A 23,438-nucleotide genomic window follows, 5' to 3' on the forward strand; every position below is an offset into this window, starting at 1 on the left:
TCGGTTCTTTTGGTGGTAGGTGTATAGGGTTGTATCTATATGCAGTTATGGAATAACTGAAAATCCTGCCCAGTTACTTTTTAGTGGGCAGAAATGAGCTGAATCAGGTTGAATTAATGAATTGCATGTATAACAAAATTGAAATAAATTATTGGTGTGAGATCTGTAAAATGGCAATTGATTTTACTACATATAGGTATGGACTCTTGGATTCTTTTTTTTAGTTAGTTTTTTTTTTTTTTTTTTAATTAATTAATTTTTTTAATATTCACTCCTGATTTCTGTCTGTGCAGAGTGGGGATGATGAGGACTACAAGAGAATCTACACTAAGAAAATTAAGCCCAGACTGAAGTCTGAGGACCTTGCAGAGGGAGTTGATGTACGTACAGAACGTCACAGCAGCACCAGCAGTGACGGCAGCACTATTACTACCATTACTCGCCGAATCACTACCTACACTGTGGACATACCAGGGGCATCTGGCCAGCAACAGATTGATATTTCAAATCCAGAGATTAAAATTCATGTTTCACCACACGAGCAACAAGAGGGGAGCTCTGCTCAGATCAGATTACCGCATGGGAGTCTTATAAGCAAAGTTGGTGCCCAAGAGGGTATAGATGTGGGGGAAGTAAGACTTAGAGATCCAGAAGCCACTAGTTCTTCTGAGAAGCACTGGAGTACAGCACATGTCAAAACAACAATTACAAAAAGAGGGATAGAGGGGAGTGGGAAGGATCTGAAACTTAATTTGTCTGACACTGGACTGTCAGGGGAAAAAACACAAGGGGAACTGGGCCATTCTGGGTGGATTCAACATGAGATGAGTGGAATAAGCAAAGGTTCAGTCACCGCAGACACAGGTACAAGTAATGTGGGTCTCTCGGGTAAAGTGGGCATGGTGTTAGACAAAGATGCAGGTCATGTCAGCATTAGTGATCAGCACTTGAAAGAAAGTGGGAAAGGATTCAGCATCAGTGTGAACAAAGGAGAGATCATTACTCCACATTTAACAGAACATACAATTGTTGTTTCCAAACCAGATACTGAATTTGAGGTGAAAGGTTCAAATGTGAAAGGAGGAACAGAGTTTGTTTCAGGTTTTTCCATGAGAGTGGGATCACAAGACAGCAAAATGTCATGGGAAGGCACAGACACTTCACCTTCTGGTGAAATAAAGCTGCCAAAGCCTAGCATAGATGTAAAAGGGTTCAAAGTAGAAGGTAGTGTAAAGCCACCAAAGAAAGAGACTGGGGATATGGATGTGTCAGTTCCACAAATTAAGGGGGATATCAAGGTGACAGAACTTGATATTGGGGGTAATAAGATGCCATCCATCACTGGACCAAAAATTTCTACGCAAGAGGTGAATTTGAACATCAAGGGTCAAAAACAGACTGTTTCTAAGACTGATGTGGACATAAAGGGCCTAAAAATGAAAGGAGATGTAGATGTTTGTGCTGCAAAAGTAGATATTAAAGACCCAAAGGTGAATACTGATGGGACAGAATCAAAAATCAAATTGCCATCATTTGGATTTAAAGGTCCAAAGGTTGAAGGTTCTCATGTAGAAATAAGCCTTCCCAAAGCCGAAGTCGACATGAAGGGACCAGCCATAGATATCAAAGCTCCCTATGCTGACATTGATGCCAAGATGCCCTGTCCTTCTGGTCCTAAGAGTTCCATGCCTGATGTGGACATTAACATAAAAGGTCCACAAATTAAAGGTAATGCAGATGTTTCACTTCCAAAAGTTGTAGGGGACATCAAAGCACCCAAAGTGGACATTAAAAGTCCAAATGTTGACATTGAAGGGCATGAAGAAGGCACTAAGATGACAAAAATCAAAATCCCTTCTTTTGGGCTAAAAGGCCCACAGGTTGAAGGAAGAGATATAGATGTTAAACTATCTAAACCTGAACTTGACATTAAAGGACCAACAATAGATATAAAAGCATTGAATGCTGAAATTGAGGGACCTGAAGGAAACATAAAGGGTCCAAAATTAAAGATGCCCTCCATCTCTGGTCCAGAAATTTCTATGCCGAATTTAGACATAAAGGGTCCAAAAATCAAAGGTGATGCAGATGTTTCAGTAACAAAGGTCGAGGGGGATATCAAAGCACCTAAAATGGATATTAAAGGTCCAGAAGTTGATATTGAGGGACCTGAAGGAGGATACAAAATGCCAAAAATCAAAATGCCGTCTTTCGGTTTTAAAGGACCCAAAATGGAGGGCCCAGAATTTGATGTAAGTCTTCCCAAAGGAGATGCCAAAATGAAAGGACCAGCTATAGATGTAAAGGCACCTGATGTTGAAATAGAGGGACCGGAAGGAAAGATTAAAGGTCCAAAATTTAAGATGCCGACCATTTCTGGTCCAAAGGTCTCTATGCCAGATATGGATTTCAACCTGAAAGGTGCTAAAGTAAAAGGAGATATTGATGTTTCAGTTCCTAAGATCGAAGCAGATGTGAAGGCACAAAAAGTAGATATCAAAGGACCAAATGTTGACATTGAAGGCCCTGAAGGTGGATTCAAGATGCCAAAAATCAAAATGCCATCATTTGGGCTTAAAGGTCCAAAGGTTGAGGGCCCTGATGTCGATGTAAGCCTTCCCAAAGCTGAAGTTGACATAAAGGGACCAGCCGTAGACATCAGTGTCCCAGATGTTGATATTGAGGGACCTGATGGAAAAGTGAAAAGTCCTAAATTTAAGATGCCAACCATCTCTGGTCCAAAGATCTCTATGCCAGATGTGGATTTCAACCTGAAAGGCCCCAAAGTAAAAGGGGATGTTGATGTTTCAGTTCCTAAGATGGAAGCAGGTGTGAAGGCACCAAAGGTAGATATCAAAGGACCAGATGTTGACATTGAAGGCCCTGAAGGTGGATTCAAGATGCCAAAAATCAAAATGCCATCATTTGGGCTTAAAGGTCCAAAGGTTGAGGGCCCTGATGTCGATGTAAGCCTTCCCAAAGCTGAAGTTGATATAAAGGGACCAGCCGTAGACATCAATGTCCCAGATGTTGACATTGAGGGACCTGATGGAAAAGTGAAAGGTCCTAAATTTAAGATGCCAACCATCTCTGGTCCAAAGATCTCTATGCCAGACATGGATTTCAACCTGAAAGGCCCTAAAGTAAAAGGGGATTTTGATGTTTCAGTTCCTAAGATGGAAGCTGGTGTAAAGGCACCAAAAGTAGATATCAAAGGACCAGATGTTGACATTGAAGGCCCTGAAGGTGGATTCAAGATGCCAAAAATCAAAGTGCCATCGTTTGGGCTTAAAGGTCCAAAGGTTGAGGGCCCTGATGTCGATGTAAGCCTTCCCAAAGCTGAAGTTGACATAAAGGGACCAGCCGTAGACATAAATGTCCCAGATGTTGACATTGAGGGACCTGATGGAAAAGTGAAAGGTCCTAAATTTAAGATGCCAACCATCTCTGGTCCAAAGATCTCTATGCCAGACGTGGATTTCAACCTGAAAGGCCCTAAAGTAAAAGGGGATGTTGATATTTCAGTTCCTAAGATGGAAGTAGATGTGAAGGCACCAAAAGTAGATATCAAAGGTCCAGATGTTGACATTGAAGGCCCTGAAGGTGGATTCAAGATGCCAAAAATCAAAATGCCATCGTTTGGGCTTAAAGGTCCAAAGGTTGAGGGCCCTGATGTCGATGTAAGCCTTCCCAAAGCTGAAGTTGACATAAAGGGACCAGCCGTAGACATAAATGTCCCCGATGTTGACATTGAGGGACCTGATGGAAAAGTGAAAGGTCCTAAATTTAAGATGCCAACCATCTCTGGTCCAAAGATCTCTATGCCAGACGTGGATTTCAACGTGAAAGGCCCTAAAGTAAAAGGGGATGTTGATATTTCAGTTCCTAAGATGGAAGCAGATGTGAAGGCACCAAAAGTAGATATCAAAGGACCAGATGTTGACATTGAAGGCCCTGAAGGTGGATTCAAGATGCCAAAAATCAAAATACCATCATTTGGGCTTAAAGGTCCAAAGATTGAGGGCCCTGATGTTGATGTAAGCCTTCCCAAAGCTGAAGTTGACATAAAGGGACCAGCCGTAGACATCAATGTCCCAGATGTCAACATTGAGGGACCTGATGGAAAAGTGAAAAGTCCCAAATTCAAGATGCCATCTCTGTCAGGTCCAAAGATCTCTATGCCAGATGTGGACTTCAATCTGAAAGGCCCAAAAGTAAAAGGGGATGTCGATGTTTCAGTTCCTAAGATGGAAGCAGATGTGAAGTCCCCAAAAGTAGATATCAAAGGACCAGAAGTTGACATTGAAGGCCCTGAAGGTGGATTCAAGATGCCCAAAATCAAAATGCCATCGTTTGGGCTTAAAGGTCCAAAAGTTGAGGGCCCTGCTGTTGATGTAAACCTTCCCAAAGCTGAAGTTGACATAAAGGGACCAGCCGTAGACATCAATGTCCCAGATGTTGACATTGAGGGACCTGATGGAAAATTGAAAGGTTCTAAATTTAAGATGCCAACCATTTCTGGTCCAAAGATCTCTATGCCAGATGTGGACTTCAATCTGAAAGGCCCAAAAGTAAAAGGGGATGTCGATGTTTCAGTTCCTAAGATGGAAGCAGATGTAAAGGCCCCAAAAGTAGATATCAAAGGACCAGATATTGACATTGAAGGCCCTGAAGGTGGATTCAAGATGCCAAAAATCAAAATGCCATCATTTGGGCTTAAAGGTCCAAAGGTTGAGGGCCCTGATGTTGATGTAAGCCTTCCCAAAGCTGAAGTTGACATAAAGGGACCAGCCGTAGACATCAGTGTCCCAGATGTTGATATTGAGGGACCTGATGGAAAAGTGAAAGGTCCCAAATTTAAGATGCCAACCATCTCTGGTCCAAAGATCTCTATGCCAGATGTGGATTTCAACCTGAAAGGCCCTAAAGTAAAAGGGGATGTCGATGTTTCAGTTCCTAAGATCGAAGCGGATGTGAAGGCCCCGAAAGTAGATATCAAAGGACCAGATTTTGACATTGAAGGCCCTGAAGGTGGATTCAAGATGCCAAAAATCAAAATGCCATCATTTGGGCTTAAAGGTCCAAAGGTTGAGGGCCCTGATGTCGATGTAAGCCTTCCCAAAGCTGAAGTTGACATAAAGGGACCAGCCGTAGACATCAATGTCCCAGATGTTGACATTGAGGGACCTGATGGAAAAGTAAAAGGTCCTAAATTTAAGATGCCAACCATCTCTGGTCCAAAGATCTCTATGCCAGATGTGGATTTCAACCTGAAAGGCCCTAAAGTAAAAGGGGATGTTGATATTTCACTTCCTAAGATGGAAGCTGGTGTGAAGGCCCCAAAAGTAGACATCAAAGGACCAGATGTTGATATTGAAGGCCCTGAAGGTGGATTCAAGATGCCAAAAATCAAAATGCCATCATTTGGGCTTAAAGGTCCAAAAGTCGAGGGACCTGATGTTGATGTAAGCCTTCCCAAAGCTGATGTTGACATAAAGGTACCAGCCGTAGACATCAATGTCCCAGATGTTGACATTGAGGGACCTGATGGAAAAGTGAAAGGTCCTAAATTTAAGATGCCAACCATCTCTGGTCCAAAGATCTCTATGCCAGACATGGATTTCAACCTGAAAGGCCCTAAAGTAAAAGGAGATGTCGATGTTTCCGTTCCTAAGATGGAAGCTGGAGTGAAGGCCCCGAAAGTAGACATCAAAGGACCAGATGTTGATATTGAAGGCCCTGAAGGTGGATTCAAGATGCCAAAAATCAAAATGCCATCATTTGGGCTTAAAGGTCCAAAGGTTGAGGGCCCTGATGTTGATGTAAGCCTTCCCAAAGCTGAAGTTGACATAAAGGGACCAGCCGTAGACATCAATGTCCCAGATGTTGACATTGAGGGACCTGATGGAAAAGTGAAAGGTCCTAAATTTAAGATGCCAACCATCTCTGGTCCAAAGATCTCTATGCCAGACGTGGATTTCAATCTGAAAGGCCCTAAAGTAAAAGGCGATGTTGATATTTCAGTTCCTAAGATGGAAGCTGGTGTGAAGGCCCCAAAAGTAGACATCAAAGGACCAGATGTTGATATTGAAGGCCCTGAAGGTGGTTTCAAGATGCCAAAAATCAAAATGCCATCATTTGGGCTTAAAGGTCCAAAGGTTGAGGGCCCTGATGTTGATGTAAGCCTTCCCAAAGCTGATGTTGACATAAAGGGACCAACCGTAGACATCAATGTCCCAGATGTTGACATTGAGGGACCTGATGGAAAAGTGAAAGGTCCTAAATTTAAGATGCCAACCATCTCTGGTCCAAAGATCTCTATGCCAGACATGGATTTCAACCTGAAAGGCCCTAAAGTAAAAGGGGATGTCGATGTTTCCGTTCCTAAGATGGAAGCTGGAGTGAAGGCCCCAAAAGTAGACATCAAAGGACCAGATGTTGATATTGAAGGCCCTGAAGGTGGATTCAAGATGCCAAAAATCAAAATGCCATCATTTGGGCTTAAAGGTCCAAAGGTTGAGGGCCCTGATGTTGATGTAAGCCTTCCCAAAGCTGAAGTTGACATAAAGGGACCAGCCGTAGACATCAATGTCCCAGATGTTGACATTGAGGGACCTGATGGAAAAGTGAAAGGTCCTAAATTTAAGATGCCAACCATCTCTGGTCCAAAGATCTCTATGCCAGACGTGGATTTCAACCTGAAAGGCCCTAAAGTAAAAGGCGATGTTGATATTTCAGTTCCTAAGATGGAAGCTGGTGTGAAGGCCCCAAAAGTAGACATCAAAGGACCAGATGTTGATATTGAAGGCCCTGAAGGTGGTTTCAAGATGCCAAAAATCAAAATGCCATCATTTGGGCTTAAAGGTCCAAAGGTTGAGGGCCCTGATGTTGATGTAAGCCTTCCCAAAGCTGATGTTGACATAAAGGGACCAGCCGTAGACATCAATGTCCCAGATGTCAACATTGAGGGACCTGATGGAAAAGTGAAAGGTCCTAAATTTAAGATGCCAACCATCTCTGGTCCAAAGATCTCTATGCCAGACGTGGATTTCAACCTGAAAGGCCCTAAGGTAAAAGGGGATGTCGATGTTTCCGTTCCAAAGATAGAGGCAGATGTGAAGGCCCCAAAAGTTGATATCAAGGGACCAGATGTTGACATTGAAGGACCTGAAGGTGGATTCAAGATGCCAAAAATCAAAATGCCATCATTTGGGCTTAAAGGTCCAAAGGTTGAGGGCCCTGATGTTGATGTAAGCCTTCCCAAAGCTGAAGTTGACATAAAGGGACCAGCCATAGACATCAATGTCCCAGATGTTGACATTGAGGGACCTGATGGAAAAGTGAAGGGTCCTAAATTCAAGATGCCAAGCATCTCTGGTCCAAAGATCTCTATGCCAGATGTGGATTTCAACTTGAAAGGCCCTAAACTAAAAGGTGATGTTGATGTTTCAGTTCCTAAGATGGAAGCAGATGTGAAGTCCCCAAAAGTAGATATCAAAGGACCAGAAGTTGACATTGAAAGCCCTGAAGGTGGATTCAAGATGCCCAAATTCAAAATGCCATCATTTGGACTTAAAGGTCCAAAGGTTGAGGGCCCCGATGTTGATGTAAGCCTTCCCAAAGCTGAAGTTGACATAAAGGGACCAGCCGTAGACATCAATGTCCCAGATGTTGACATTGAGGGACCTGATGGAAAATTGAAAGGTCCTAAATTTAAGATGCCAACCATTTCTGGTCCAAAGATCTCTATGCCAGATGTGGATTTCAACCTGAAAGGCCCTAAAGTAAAAGGGGATGTTGATGTTTCAGTTCCTAAGATGGAAGCAGGTGTGAAGGCACCAAAGGTAGATATCAAAGGACCAGATGTTGACATTGAAGGCCCAGAAGGTGGATTCAAGATGCCCAAAATCAAAATGCCATCGTTTGGGCTTAAAGGTCCAAAGGTTGAGGGCCCTGATGTCGATGTAAGCCTTCCCAAAGCTGATGTTGACATAAAGGGACCAGCCGTAGACATCAATGTCCCCGATGTTGACATTGAGGGACCTGATGGAAAAGTGAAGGGTCCTAAATTCAAGATGCCAAGCATCTCTGGTCCAAAGATCTCTATGCCAGATGTGGATTTCAACCTGAAAGGCCCTAAAGTAAAAGGAGATTTTGATGTTTCAGTTCCTAAGATGGAAGCAGATGTGAAGTCCCCAAAAGTAGATATCAAAGGACCAGATGTTGATATTGAAGGTCCTGAAGGTGGTTTCAAGATGCCAAAAATCAAAATGCCATCATTTGGGCTTAAAGGTCCAAAGGTTGAGGGCCCTGATGTTGATGTAAGCCTTCCCAAAGCTGATGTTGACATAAAAGGACCAGCCGTAGACATAAATGTCCCAGATGTTGATATTGAGGGACCTGACGGAAGAGTGAAAGGTCCTAAATTTAAGATGCCAACCATCTCTGGTCCAAAGATCTCTATGCCAGACATGGATTTCAACCTGAAAGGCCCTAAAGTAAAAGGGGATGTTGATGTTTCAGTTCCTAAGATGGAAGCGGATTTGAAGGCCCCGAAAGTAGATATCAAAGGACCAGATGTTGACATTGAAGGCCCAGAAGGTGGATTCAAGATGCCCAAAATCAAAATGCCATCGTTTGGGCTTAAAGGTCCAAAGGTTGAGGGCCCTGATGTCGATGTAAGCCTTCCCAAAGCTGAAGTTGACATAAAGGGACCAGCCGTAGACATCAATGTCCCCGATGTTGACATTGAGGGACCTGATGGAAAAGTGAAGGGTCCTAAATTCAAGATGCCAAGCATCTCTGGTCCAAAGATCTCTATGCCAGATGTGGATTTCAACCTGAAAGGCCCTAAAGTAAAAGGTGATGTTGATGTTTCACTTCCTAAGATGGAAGCAGATGTGAAGTCCCCAAAAGTAGATATCAAAGGACCAGATGTTGACATTGAAGGCCCTGAAGGTGGATTCAAGATGCCAAAAATCAAAATGCCATCATTTGGACTTAAAGGTCCAAAGGTTGAGGGCCCCGATGTTGATGTAAGCCTTCCCAAAGCTGAACTTGACATAAAGGGACCAGCCGTAGACATTAATGTCCCAGATCTTGACATTGAGGGACCTGATGGAAAATTGAAAGGTCCTAAATTTAAGATGCCAACCATTTCTGGTCCAAAGATCTCTATGCCAGATGTGGATTTCAACCTGAAAGGCCCTAAAGTAAAAGGGGATGTCGATGTTTCAGTTCCTAAGATCGAAGCGGATGTGAAGGCCCCGAAAGTAGACATCAAAGGACCAGATGTTGATATCGAAGGCCCTGAAGGTGGATTCAAGATGCCAAAAATCAAAATGCCATCATTTGGGCTTAAAGGTCCAAAGGTTGAGGGCCCTGATGTCGATGTAAGCCTTCCCAAAGCTGAACTTGACATAAAGGGACCAGCCGTAGACATTAATGTCCCAGATCTTGACATTGAGGGACCTGATGGAAAATTGAAAGGTCCTAAATTTAAGATGCCAACCATCTCTGGTCCAAAGATCTCTATGCCAGATGTGGATTTCAACCTGAAAGGCCCTAAAGTAAAAGGGGATGTCGATGTTTCAGTTCCTAAGATCGAAGCGGATGTGAAGGCCCCGAAAGTAGACATCAAAGGACCAGATGTTGATATCGAAGGCCCTGAAGGTGGATTCAAGATGCCAAAAATCAAAATGCCATCATTTGGGCTTAAAGGTCCAAAGGTTGAGGGCCCTGATGTCGATGTAAGCCTTCCCAAAGCTGAAGTTGACATAAAGGGACCAGCCATAGACATCAATGTCCCAGATGTTGACATTGAGGGACCTGATGGAAAAGTGAAGGGTCCTAAATTCAAGATGCCAAGCATCTCTGGTCCAAAGATCTCTATGCCAGATGTGGATTTCAACCTGAAAGGCCCCAAAGTAAAAGGGGATTTTGATGTTTCAGCTCCTAAAATGGAAGCGGATCTGAAGGCCCCGAAAGTAGATATCAAAGGACCAGATGTTGATATTGAAGGTCCTGAAGGTGGTTTCAAGATGCCAAAAATCAAAATGCCATCATTTGGGCTTAAAGGTCCAAAGGTTGAGGGCCCTGATGTTGATGTAAGCCTTCCCAAAGCTGATGTTGACATAAAGGGACCAGCCGTAGACATAAATGTCCCAGATGTTGATATTGAGGGACCTGACGGAAGAGTGAAAGGTCCTAAATTTAAGATGCCAACCATCTCTGGTCCAAAGATCTCTATGCCAGACATGGATTTCAACCTGAAAGGCCCTAAAGTAAAAGGAGATGTTGATGTTTCAGTTCCTAAGATGGAAGCGGATGTGAAGGCCCCTAAAGTAGATATCAAAGGACCAGATGTTGACATTGAAGGCCCTGAAGGTGGGTTCAAGATGCCAAAAATCAAAATGCCATCATTTGGACTTAAAGGTCCAAAGGTTGAGGGCCCTGATGTTGATGTAAGCCTTCCCAAAGCTGAAGTTGACATAAAGGGACCAGCTGTAGACATCAATGTCCCAGATCTTGACATTGAGGGACCTGATGGAAAAGTGAAAGGTCCTAAATTTAAGATGCCAACCATCTCTGGTCCAAAGATCTCTATGCCAGATGTGGATTTCAACCTGAAAGGCCCTAAAGTAAAAGGAGACGTTGATGTTTCACTTCCTAAGATGGAAGCAGATGTGAAGGCACCAAAAGTAGATATCAAAGCACCAGATGTTGACATTGAAGGACCTGACGGTGGATTCAAGATGCCAAAAATCAAAATGCCATCATTTGGGCTTAAAGGTCCAAAGGTTGAGGGCCCTGATGTCGATTTAAGCCTTCCCAAAGCTGAAGTTGACATAAAGGGACCAGCCGTAGACATCAATGTCCCAGATGTTGACATTGAGGGACCTGATGGAAAAGTGAAAGGTCCAAAATTCAAGATACCATCTATATCAGGCCCAAAGATTTCTATGCCTGATGTGGACTTCAAGCTTAAAGGACACAAAATGAAAAGTGACATGGAAGTTTCTGTTCCAACAGTTGAGGGAGATATTGCTGTCCCCAAAGTAGAAATTGAAGGTCCCAAAGTTGACCTGGATGTGCCTGAAGGCAGTTTGAAGAAATCCAAGTTCAAAATGCCAAAATTTGGATTGAGAGGACCTAAAATTGACGGACCAGATGTTGAGGTTAAACCTGCAAAAGGTGATATTAATGTGGATGTTAAAAGTCCAGAAGGTGGATTCAAGTTGCCAAAATTCAAAATGCCAAAGTTTGGATTTAAATCGCCTAAGGCAGATATGCCTACTGTTGAAATAAATATGCCTGAAGCAGATATTGACATTAAAGCACCTGATGTTAACATCAAGAGTCCATCTGTAGACCTAGAGGTACCAGAAGGAAAGATTAAAGGTCCCAAAATTAAAATGCCATCAATCTCTGGTCCTAAAATCTCTTTGCCTGATGTAGACGTCAATCTTAAAGGACCTAAAATAAAGGGAGATGTTGATGTCTCAGTACCAAAGATTGAAGGTGACATTAAAGCACCCAAAGTAGACATTGAAGGTCCAGACTTTGACGTGGAAGGACCAGAGGGTGGTTTCAAGATGCCCAAAATCAAAATGCCATCATTTGGATTGAAAGGACCAAAAGTGGAAGGCCCTGATGTTGATGTAAATTTGCCAAAGGGTGATATTGACATTAAAGGTCCCAAGATTGACGTTAAAAGCCCAGTGATTGACATTGAAGGACCAGAAGGGAAAATCAAGGGTCCCAAATTCAAAATGCCCACCATATCTGGTCCAAAGATTTCCATGCCTGATGTTGACTTCAATGTTAAAGGACCTAAAATAAAAGGAGATGTTGATGTCTCAGTACCAAAGATTGAAGGTGACATTAAAGCACCCAAAGTAGACATTGAAGGTCCAGACTTTGATGTGGAAGGACCAGAGGGTGGTTTCAAGATGCCCAAAATGAAAATGCCATCATTTGGATTGAAAGGACCAAAAGTGGAAGGCCCTGATGTTGATGTAAAATTGCCAAAGGGTGATATCGATATTAAAGGTCCCAAGATTGACATTAAAAGCCCAGATGTTGACATTGAAGGACCAGAAGGGAAAATCAAGGGTCCCAAATTCAAAATGCCCACCATATCTGGTCCAAAGATTTCCATGCCTGATATTGACTTCAATGTTAAAGGCCCTAAACTTAAGGGAGATGTTGATGTCTCAGTACCCAAGATGGAAGGTGACATTAAAGCACCCAAAGTAGACATTGAAGGTCCAGACTTTGATGTGGAAGGACCAGAGGGTGGTTTCAAGATGCCCAAAATCAAAATGCCATCCTTTGGATTGAAAGGACCAAAAGTGGAAGGCCCTGATGTTGATGTAAAATTGCCAAAGGGTGATATCGATATTAAGGGTCCCAAGATTGACGTTAAAAGCCCAGAGATTGACATTGAAGGACCAGAAGGGAAAATCAAGGGTCCCAAATTCAAAATGCCCACCATATCTGGTCCAAAGATTTCCATGCCCGATGTTGACTTCAATGTTAAAGGACCTAAAATAAAAGGAGATGTTGATGTCTCAGTACCAAAGATTGAAGGTGACATTAAAGCACCCAAAGTAGACATTGAAGGTCCAGACTTTGATGTGGAAGGACCAGAGGGTGGTTTCAAGATGCCCAAAATGAAAATGCCATCATTTGGATTGAAAGGACCAAAAGTGGAAGGCCCTGATGTTGATGTAAAATTACCAAAGGGTGATATTGATATTAAAGGTCCCAAGATTGACGTTAAAAGCCCAGATGTTGACATTGAAGGACCAGAAGGGAAAATCAAGGGTCCCAAATTCAAAATGCCCACCATATCTGGTCCAAAGATTTCCATGCCTGATATTGACTTCAATGTTAAAGGACCTAAAATAAAGGGAGATGTTGATGTCTCAGTACCAAAAATTGAAGGTGACATTAAAGCACCCAAAGTAGACATTGAAGGTCCAGACTTTGATGTGGAAGGACCAGAGGGTGGTTTCAAGATGCCCAAAATGAAAATGCCATCATTTGGATTGAAAGGACCAAAAGTGGAAGGCCCTGATGTTGATGTAAAATTGCCAAAGGGTGATATCGATATTAAGGGTCCCAAGATTGACGTTAAAAGCCCAGAGATTGACATTGAAGGACCAGAAGGGAAAATCAAGGGTCCCAAATTCAAAATGCCCACCATATCTGGTCCAAAGATTTCCATGCCTGATGTTGACTTCAATGTTAAAGGACCTAAAATAAAAGGAGATGTTGATGTCTCAGTACCAAAGATTGAAGGTGACATTAAAGCACCCAAAGTAGACATTGAAGGTCCGGACTTTGATGTGGAAGGACCAGAGGGTGGTTTCAAGATGCCCAAAATCAAAATGCCATCATTTGGATTTAAAGGACCAAAAGTGGAAGGCCCTGATGTTGATGTAAAATTACCAAAGGGTGATATCGATATTAAAGGTCCCAAGATTGACGTTAAAAGCCCAGATTTTGACATTGAAGGACCAGAAGGGAAAATCAAGGGTCCCAAATTCAAAATGCCCACCATATCTGGTCCAAAGATTTCCATGCCTGATATTGACTTCAATGTTAAAGGACCTAAAATAAAGGGAGATGTTGATGTCTCAGTACCAAAAATTGAAGGTGACATTAAAGCACCCAAAGTAGACATTGAAGGTCCAGACTTTGATGTGGAAGGACCAGAAGGTGGTTTCAAGATGCCCAAAATGAAAATGCCATCATTTGGATTGAAAGGACCAAAAGTGGAAGGCCCTGATGTTGATGTAAAATTGCCAAAGGGTGATATCGATATTAAAGGTCCCAAGATTGACATTAAAAGCCCAGATGTTGACATTGAAGGACCAGAAGGGAAAATCAAGGGTCCCAAATTCAAAATGCCCACCATATCTGGTCCAAAGATTTCCATGCCTGATATTGACTTCAATGTTAAAGGACCTAAAATAAAGGGAGATGTTGATGTCTCAGTTCCAAAGATTGAAGGTGACATTAAAGCACCCAAAGTAGACATTGAAGGTCCAGACGTTGATGTGGAAGGACCAGAAGGTGGTTTCAAGATGCCCAAAATCAAAATGCCATCATTTGGATTGAAAGGACCAAAAGTGGAAGGCCCTGATTTTGATGTAAAGTTGCCAAAGGGTGATATCGATATTAAAGGTCCCAAGATTGACGTTAAAAGCCCAGATGTTGACATTGAAGGACCAGAAGGGAAAATCAAGGGTCCCAAATTCAAAATGCCCACCATATCTGGTCCAAAGATTTCCATGCCTGATATTGACTTCAATGTTAAAGGACCTAAAATAAAGGGAGATGTTGATGTCTCAGTACCCAAGATGGAAGGTGACATTAAAGCACCCAAAGTAGACATTGAAGGTCCAGACTTTGATGTGGAAGGACCAGAGGGTGGTTTCAAGATGCCCAAAATCAAAATGCCATCATTTGGATTGAAAGGACCAAAAGTGGAAGGCCCTGATGTTGATGTAAAATTGCCAAAGGGTGATATCGATATTAAAGGTCCCAAGATTGACATTAAAAGCCCAGATGTTGACATTGAAGGACCAGAAGGAAAAATCAAGGGTCCCAAATTCAAAATGCCCACCATATCTGGTCCCAAAATTTCCATGCCTGATGTAGACTTCAATGTTAAAGGCCCAAAACTAAAGGGAGATGTAGATATCTCAGTTCCAAAGATCGAAGGCGACATTAAAGCACCCAAAGTAGACATTGAAGGTCCAGAGATTGATGTAGAGGGACCGGAAGGTGGTTTCAAGATGCCCAAATTCAAAATGCCGTCATTTGGATTGAAAGGACCAAAAGTGGAGGGCCCTGATGTTGATGTAAAATTACCAAAGGGTGATATCGACATTAAAGGTCCCAAGATTGACGTTAAAAGCCCAGATGTTGACATTGAAGGACCAGAAGGGAAAATCAAGGGTCCTAAATTTAAAATGCCCACCATGTCTGGTCCAAAGATTTCCATGCCTGATGTCGACTTCAATGTTAAAGGCCCTAAACTTAAGGGAGATATGGATATATCAGTTCCAAAGATCGAAGGCGACATTAAAGCACCCAAAGTAGACATTGAAGGTCCAGAGATTGATGTAGAGGGACCAGAAGGTGGTTTCAAGATGCCCAAATTCAAAATGCCATCATTTGGATTGAAAGGGCCAAAACTGGAGGGCCCTGATGTTGATGTAAATTTACCCAAGGGTGATATCAACATGAAAGGTCCCAAGATTGACGTTACAGGCCCAGATGTTGACATTGAAGGACCAGAAGGGAAAATCAAGGGTCCCAAATTCAAAATGCCCACCATATCTGGTCCAAAGATTTCCATGCCTGATGTCGACTTTAATGTTAAAGGCCCCAAACTAAAGGGAGATGTAGATATCTCAGTTCCAAAGATCGAAGGCGACATTAAAGCACCCAAAGTAGACATTGAAGGTCCAGAGATTGATGTAGAGGGACCAGAAGGTGGTTTCAAGATGCCCAAATTTAAAATGCCATCATTTGGATTGAAAGGGCCAAAAGTGGAGGGCCCTGATGTTGATGTAAAATTGCCAAAGGGTGATATTGATATTAAGGGTCCCAAGATTGATGTTAAAAGCCCAGATGTTGACATTGAAGGACCAGAAGGGAAAATCAAGGGTCCTAAATTCAAAATGCCCACCATGTCTGGTCCAAAGATTTCCATGCCTGATGTTGACTTCAATGTTAAAGGCCCTAAACTTAAGGGAGATATGGATATCTCAGTTCCAAAGATTGAAGGCGACATTAAAGCACCCAAAGTAGACATTGAAGGTCCAGAGATTGATGTAGAGGGACCAGAAGGTGGTTTCAAGATGCCCAAAATCAAAATGCCATCATTTGGATTTAAAGGGCCAAAAGTGGAGGGCCCTGATGTTGATGTAAATTTGCCCAAGGGCGATATCAATATTAAAGGTCCCAAGATCGACGTTACAAGCCCAGATGTTGATATTGAAGGACCAGAAGGGAAAATCAAGGGTCCCAAATTTAAAATGCCCACCATATCTGGTCCAAAGATTTCCATGCCTGATGTTGACTTCAATGTTAAAGGCCCCAAACTAAAGGGAGATGTAGATATCTCAGTTCCAAAGATCGAAGGCGACATTAAAGCACCCAAAGTAGACATTGAAGGTCCAGAGATTGATGTAGAGGGACCAGAAGGTGGTTTTAAGATGCCCAAATTCAAAATGCCATCATTTGGATTGAAAGGGCCAAAAGTGGAAGGCCCTGATGTTGATGTAAAATTGCCAAAGGGTGATATTGACATTAAGGGTCCCAAGATTGATGTTAAAAGCCCAGAGGTTGATATTGAAGGACCAGAAGGAAATATCAAAGGTCCCAAGTTCAAAATGCCTACATTATCTGGTCCAAAGATTTCCATGCCTGATGTTGACTTCAATGTTAAAGGCCCCAAACTTAAGGGAGATATGGATATCTCAGTTCCAAAGATTGAAGGCGACATTAAAGCACCCAAACTAGACATTGAAGGTCCAGAGATTGATGTAGAGGGACCAGAAGGCGGTTTCAAGATGCCCAAAATCAAAATGCCATCATTTGGATTTAAAGGGCCAAAAGTGGAGGGCCCTGATGTTGATGTAAATTTACCCAAGGGTGATATCAACATTAAAGGTCCCAAGGTCGACATTACAAGCCCAGATGTTGACATTGAAGGACCAGAAGGGAAAATCAAGGGTCCTAAATTCAAAATGCCCACCATATCTGGTCCGAAGATTTCCATGCCTGATGTCGACTTCAATGTTAAAGGCCCCAAACTTAAGGGAGATATGGATATCTCAGTTCCAAAGATCGAAGGTGACATTAAAGCACCCAAAGTAGACATTGAAGGTCCAGACATTGATGTAGAGGGACCAGAAGGCGGTTTCAAGATGCCCAAAATCAAAATGCCATCATTTGGATTTAAAGGGCCAAAACTGGAGGGCCCTGATGTTGATGTAAATTTACCCAAGGGTGATATCAACATTAAGGGTCCCAAGATTGATGTTACAAGCCCAGAGGTTGACATTGAAGGACCAGAAGGAAAAATCAAGGGTCCCAAATTCAAAATGCCCAACATATCTGGACCAAAGATTTCCATGCCTGATGTCGACTTCAATGTTAAAGGACCTAAAATAAAGGGAGATGTTGATGTCTCAGTACCCAAGATGGAAGGCGACATAAAAGCACCCAAAGTAAATATTGAAGGTCCAGAGCTTGATGTGGAGGGACCAGAAGGGGGTTTCAAGATGCCCAAAATCAAAATGCCATCATTTGGATTGAAAGGACCAAAAGTGGAGGGCCCTGATGTTGATATAAAATTGCCAAAGGGTGATATCGACATTAAGGGTCCCAAGATTGACGTTAAAAGCCCAGAGATTGACATTGAAGGACCAGAAGGGAAAATCAAGGGTCCTAAATTTAAAATGCCCACCATGTCTGGTCCAAAGATTTCCATGCCTGATGTCGACTTCAATGTTAAAGGCCCTAAACTTAAGGGAGATATGGATATCTCAGTTCCAAAGATCGAAGGCGACATTAAAGCACCCAAAGTAGACATTGAAGGTCCAGAGATTGATGTAGAGGGACCAGAAGGTGGTTTCAAGATGCCCAAAATCAAAATGCCATCATTTGGATTTAAAGGGCCAAAACTGGAGGGCCCTGATGTTGATGTAAATTTACCCAAGGGTGATATCAACATTAAAGGTCCCAAGGTCGACGTTACAAGCCCAGATGTTGACATTGAAGGACCAGAAGGGAAAATCAAGGGTCCCAAATTCAAAATGCCCACCATATCTGGTCCAAAGATTTCCATGCCTGATGTCGACTTTAATGTTAAAGGCCCCAAACTAAAGGGAGATGTAGATATCTCAGTTCCAAAGATCGAAGGTGACATTAAAGCACCCAAAGTAGACATTGAAGGTCCAGAGATTGATGTAGAGGGACCAGAAGGTGGCTTCAAGATGCCCAAATTCAAAATGCCATCATTTGGATTGAAAGGGCCAAAAGTGGAGGGCCCTGATGTTGATGTAAAATTGCCAAAGGGTGATATCGACATTAAGGGTCCCAAGATTGATGTTAAAAGCCCAGATTTTGACATTGAAGGACCAGAAGGGAAAATCAAGGGTCCTAAATTCAAAATGCCCACCATGTCTGGTCCAAAGATTTCCATGCCTGATGTCGACTTCAATGTTAAAGGCCCTAAACTAAAGGGAGATATGGATATCTCAGTTCCAACGATCGAAGGTGACATTAAAGCACCCAAAGTAGACATTGAAGGTCCAGAGATTGATGTAGAGGGACCAGAAGGTGGTTTCAAGATGCCCAAAATCAAAATGCCATCATTTGGATTTAAAGGGCCAAAAGTGGAGGGCCCTGATGTTGATGTAAATTTACCCAAGGGCGATATCAACATTAAGGGTCCCAAGATCGACGTTACAAGCCCAGATGTTGACATTGAAGGACCAGAAGGGAAAATCAAGGGTCCCAAATTCAAAATGCCCACCATATCTGGTCCAAAGATTTCCATGCCTGATGTTGACTTCAATGTTAAAGGCCCTAAACTTAAGGGAGATATGGATATCTCAGTTCCAAAGATCGAAGGCGACATTAAAGCACCCAAAGTAGACATTGAAGGTCCAGAGATTGATGTAGAGGGACCAGAAGGTGGCTTCAAGATGCCCAAATTCAAAATGCCATCATTTGGATTGAAAGGGCCAAAAGTGGAGGGCCCTGATGTTGATGTAAAATTGCCAAAGGGTGATATTGACATTAAGGGTCCCAAGATTGATGTTAAAAGCCCAGATGTTGATATTGAAGGACCAGAAGGGAAAATCAAGGGTCCTAAATTCAAAATGCCCACCATGTCTGGTCCAAAGATTTCCATGCCCGATGTCGACTTCAATGTTAAAGGCCCTAAACTTAAGGGAGATATGGATATCTCAGTTCCAAAGATCGAAGGCGACATTAAAGTACCCAAAGTAGACATTGAAGGTCCAGAGATTGATGTAGAGGGACCAGAAGGTGGTTTCAAGATGCCCAAAATCAAAATGCCATCATTTGGATTTAAAGGGCCAAAAGTGGAGGGCTCTGATGTTGATGTAAATTTACCCAAGGGCGATATCAACATTAAGGGTCCCAAGATCGACGTTACAAGCCCAGATGTTGACATTGAAGGACCAGAAGGGAAAATCAAGGGTCCAAAATTGAAAATGCCCACATTATCGGGTCCAAATATTTCCATGCCTGATGTTGACTTCAATGTTAAAGGCCCCAAACTAAAGGGAGATGTAGATGTCTCAGTTCCAAAGATCGAAGGCGACATTAAAGCACCCAAAGTAGACATTGAAGGTCCAGAAATTGATGTAGAGGGACCAGAAGGCGGTTTTAAGATGCCCAAATTCAAAATGCCGTCATTTGGATTGAAAGGACCAAAAGTGGAGGGCCCTGATGTTGATGCACATTTACCAAAGGGTAACATTGACATTAAAGGTCCCAAGATTGACGTTAAAAGTCCTGACATTGAAATTGAAGGTCCTGAAGGGAAAATCAAGGGTCCTAAATTGAAAATGCCCACCATATCTGGTCCAAAGATTTCCATGCCTGATGTAGACTTTAATGTTAAAGGCCCTAAAATCAAGGGAGATATGGATGTCTCAGTTCCAAATATTAAAGGTGATTTCAAACCTCCGAAAGTAGGTGTAGATCTTGATGCCGAGGGAAGGGTTCCAGAGATTAAAGGTGACATCAAAGCTCCAAAACTTGATATTGGGGGACCTGATATTAACATTGCAGGAACAGAAGGAGGATTCAGAATCCCCAAAATAAAAATGCCATCATTTGGAATTAAGGGTACAACAGTGGAGGGTACTGACATTGATGTAAATATTCCAAAGTCCAATTTTGATATTAAAGGCCCCAAGATTGACATAAAAAGTACAGATACTAAGATTGGTGGACTTGAAGGCAAAATCAAAGGTCCTGAAGTATCTGTTCCTGATGTGGATCTCCACCTTAAGGGACCAAAACTGAAGGGAGATGTGGATGTGTCTGCTTCAAAGACTGAAGTTGGTATAAAGACTCCAAAGGTAGACATTGAGGGACCAGATGTTAGTATTGAGGGTCTAGAAGGAGGTTTTAAGATACCCAAAATCAAAGTGCCATCTTTTGGAATGAAGGGCCCTACAATGGAGGGTTCTGACATGGACATAAATCTTGCCAAAGCTGAAGCTGATATAAAAGGACCAGGCATTAATATCAAAGCCCCTAAAATCACTGGCAAGGGCCCTGCTATTGATAGCAGTTTAGAAGTCCAAGATGTGGAAATTAATCTCAAAGGAAAGAAGGATAAATTCAAAATGCCAAAGATAAAAGGGAAGATGAAAACAGACATTGACATAAATACCAAAACTGATGGTGCTGAGTTAGATGTAGACTCATCTGATGTGCACATCAAGGGGCCTAAGGTAAAGAAGCCACTCTTTGGAAAACTCCATTTTCCTGGTGTGGAATTTGACATTAAATCCCCAAAAGGTAAAGGTGGTGGCTCAGTGTCTGGAACTTCAAAATCAGTGTCTGGTACATTAAAGGGAAGTGTTGAAGGTGGAGTTAAAGATCACACAATTGATGCTGAAGGTGTTAAAATAGAAGCAGGAGCTCAGGACGTGGAGTTGAAGATGCCAGCTGTAAAGGTCAAATTACCACATGGAGTTAGTACAGATCAGAAACAAGGAGAAATAGGAATAAGTACAGATGCAGGCGTGTCTGGTAAAATGGAATATCCTGAGGGTAATGTAAGCTTTCCTAAGATCAAAGTGCCAAAGTTTGGAATTGCTTTGCCTCAGGTAGAGGGAAGGGAGATAGGTGTTGATGTAGGTTCAGGAGAATTAACTGCTAGAACTGATGTGAGTTCACAAAGCCTGGAGATGCATAGTCCAGATCTGAAAAGCAGCGGTGGAAAAGTCAAAGTAAAAAAGCCACGATTCTTTGGCAAGTCTAAAACCAAGGGTGGAAGTGCAGCTGATCTTACTTTTCAGGGACCTGAAATTGCATTCACAAGTGAGGGCGGTGCCAAGGTGTCTAAAGAGTTAAGTCTGAGTTCAGGGCAGCTGATTGGTGGCAAGATGGTAGAGGGGGGTTCTGGTTTGAAAATTTCACCGAAGAGTAAATCTGCATCACTTGATCTTTACAAGAAATCAAGACATCGCTCTTCTTCTCTGAGTGATGAAGGAGAACTAGCTTCCCCCACTTCTGTTGAAGGGCATTTACAGACAGAGGGTGGTAATATTTCTGTGGATGTTGGAGACGCTAAGGTGAAAGGCAAAAAAGGAAAGTTGAAGTTTGGCACATTTGGCGGTTTTGGCTCAAAATCCAAAGGTTCCTATGAAGTAACACTTGGAGATGATAGTGAAGCCAAGATAGAAGGAGCTAGTGGAGGTGATCTTATTTCAAAGAAATCCAGAGTTCCATCATCATCTAGCAGTGATAGTGGTTCAAAGAGTGGTTTTCGTTTCCCACGAGTTGAAATAGCTGTTTCACCAAAGAAATAATGCGTTGCGATACTATTACAAGGCACTAATGTTCTAGCTGTTATCTGTACTATCTGTTGGCATATTCTAAGCTAGAAAGCTACTTTTTAAGCCTTACTTAAATACAGTGCACTGTCGTAAACAGACGCTTTAGGTTTGTTTCATTTCTTTACCACCCCCTCCCCAAATATTTTCTTTTCATTTTGATGGGGTACAGGTCAAGTCTTTTGAACTCACAATTTAACTGTAAATAAGAGAAATCTGTATTGTAATTTTAAATGTCATTTGTAAATAGAAAAAATGAGCCTACTATCACATTTTAAATTCAATACTACAACAGATCACTAGTTGAAATGACATATCTGCATCTGGATTTAAACATTTTATGATATTATATTTTTGTATTTTTTAACCTTTAAGGGGAAATGGTTTTGCAATCATCTGTCATAAATAGTGCCTTACTTGCTACTTACAAGAATGCCTGTTCACATATAAAATTTCATGAAAATAAATAAATAAACTAAATGTTATATTTGAGATTTTATCATTTTTAAGCTTCAGATAAGCAATCAGTGCTGTATAGTACTTATAACATGAATTAGTAAATTTAAAAGTGACAGTGCATTTAGCTGCCACTTTATATATTAGGATTGTAAAAAAAATGTAAATAAACGGCTTATGTAATAAAACACATGGAGGAGGGGCACGACTTTTTGTAACAAGTAAAACAAACACAGAAACTGTGTATCTCATCATTATGTAGTTTGTCCCAAGATCAGCTCCCTAAATATTTATATCCAGTTAGACTATTTGACTGAAAAAAACATTAACAATCTAATGCACATCAAACCTACACAACAGACTATCAGTCATCAGCCACTACTGTTTTCATGACAACACTTAGATATTTCTCTCATTTTATTTTCAGTTGAATCTCTCTCTCTCTCTCTCTCTCCCTCCCACTCAACTGATTTTCATTCAGTGAAAGGCTGTGCTGAATTGTAAAGGAATGACTACAGACTTATTGAATAGGGCAATGCCCATATGGGACATTTATGCTACAAGTTTTTCAACTGTTACTTATTTTGTTTCCTGTGTCAGCTGCAAAACAAGCCAAATAAAGTGTTCAATTACCACTGTGTATGTGTGTTCAATATGTACAAATGTTGCAATAGCAGCCTTTTAAGGTAGCCTCTTATGCTCCTTGGAAACACCGGTGATTCCAAAACGCACTTTGTCATATTCTTCATAACGTTAATATTTCATAAGCTACATTCAAAAAGCGGGTGTCATATGATGCTGTAACTGTCTTCTTTCCAGTCAAATAGATGGGTAATGTAATTTTAAACCCTTATAATAAATGAAGCTAAACTCAATTATGTCTACTGAAAGCTGACCAAATCCACAAATCTGGGCTATAAACTATGAACAGATGACGTCTCTTCAGCAATAAACATACAAATTTTACTTTTGGCTTTCTGCAGTAAATTGTAAACATATAACTATGTGTATGGTCATAAAACCCATTTTCTGTTCATCTGAATGGAGCTTTTACTAAATAAACAATATAAAAATATGCATTGATTTCATACAGTTACTGAATAATTAGTCTGAAGATTTGGCCATGTAAATTCAGATGGACAAACCAAAATATACCCTGGAGCATAATATACAAGTCTTACTTCATGAATGTGATCCAACAAAAGAGTATTATCACTTCCACACCTACTCATCCGATACATGCTCAAGTCAGTCATCATCAGTACTTCAAACTGAGGGTTTAAAAATGGCAGACACAAGAGCCAAGAAAACAGGAAATGATGCCTGGTTTCCTGGTTCAAACCTAGCCATTGA

General features: G+C 41.7%; 1 protein-coding gene across 3 annotated transcripts in view; it reads left to right on the forward strand.

The window, feature by feature from the left end:
• ahnak (AHNAK nucleoprotein) overlaps window positions 1–22,720 on the forward strand; it is a 38,049-nt gene extending 15,329 nt beyond the window's left edge. For 2 of the 3 annotated variants that reach the window (XM_037540439.1, XM_037540440.1), the window contains one exon: window positions 294–22,720. In XM_037540439.1, the coding sequence (XP_037396336.1) occupies window positions 294–21,605 (21,312 nt within the window). In that variant the 3' untranslated portion in view covers window positions 21,606–22,720. The remainder of the gene's footprint in view (window positions 1–293) is intronic. The other variant, XM_037540441.1, reaches the window with a different exon arrangement.
• The last annotated feature ends 718 nt before the right edge of the window (window positions 22,721–23,438 follow it).

This window comes from Pygocentrus nattereri, chromosome 8 (assembly GCF_015220715.1).
Source record: "Pygocentrus nattereri isolate fPygNat1 chromosome 8, fPygNat1.pri, whole genome shotgun sequence".
Classification (NCBI taxonomy): Eukaryota; Metazoa; Chordata; class Actinopteri; order Characiformes; family Serrasalmidae; genus Pygocentrus; species Pygocentrus nattereri.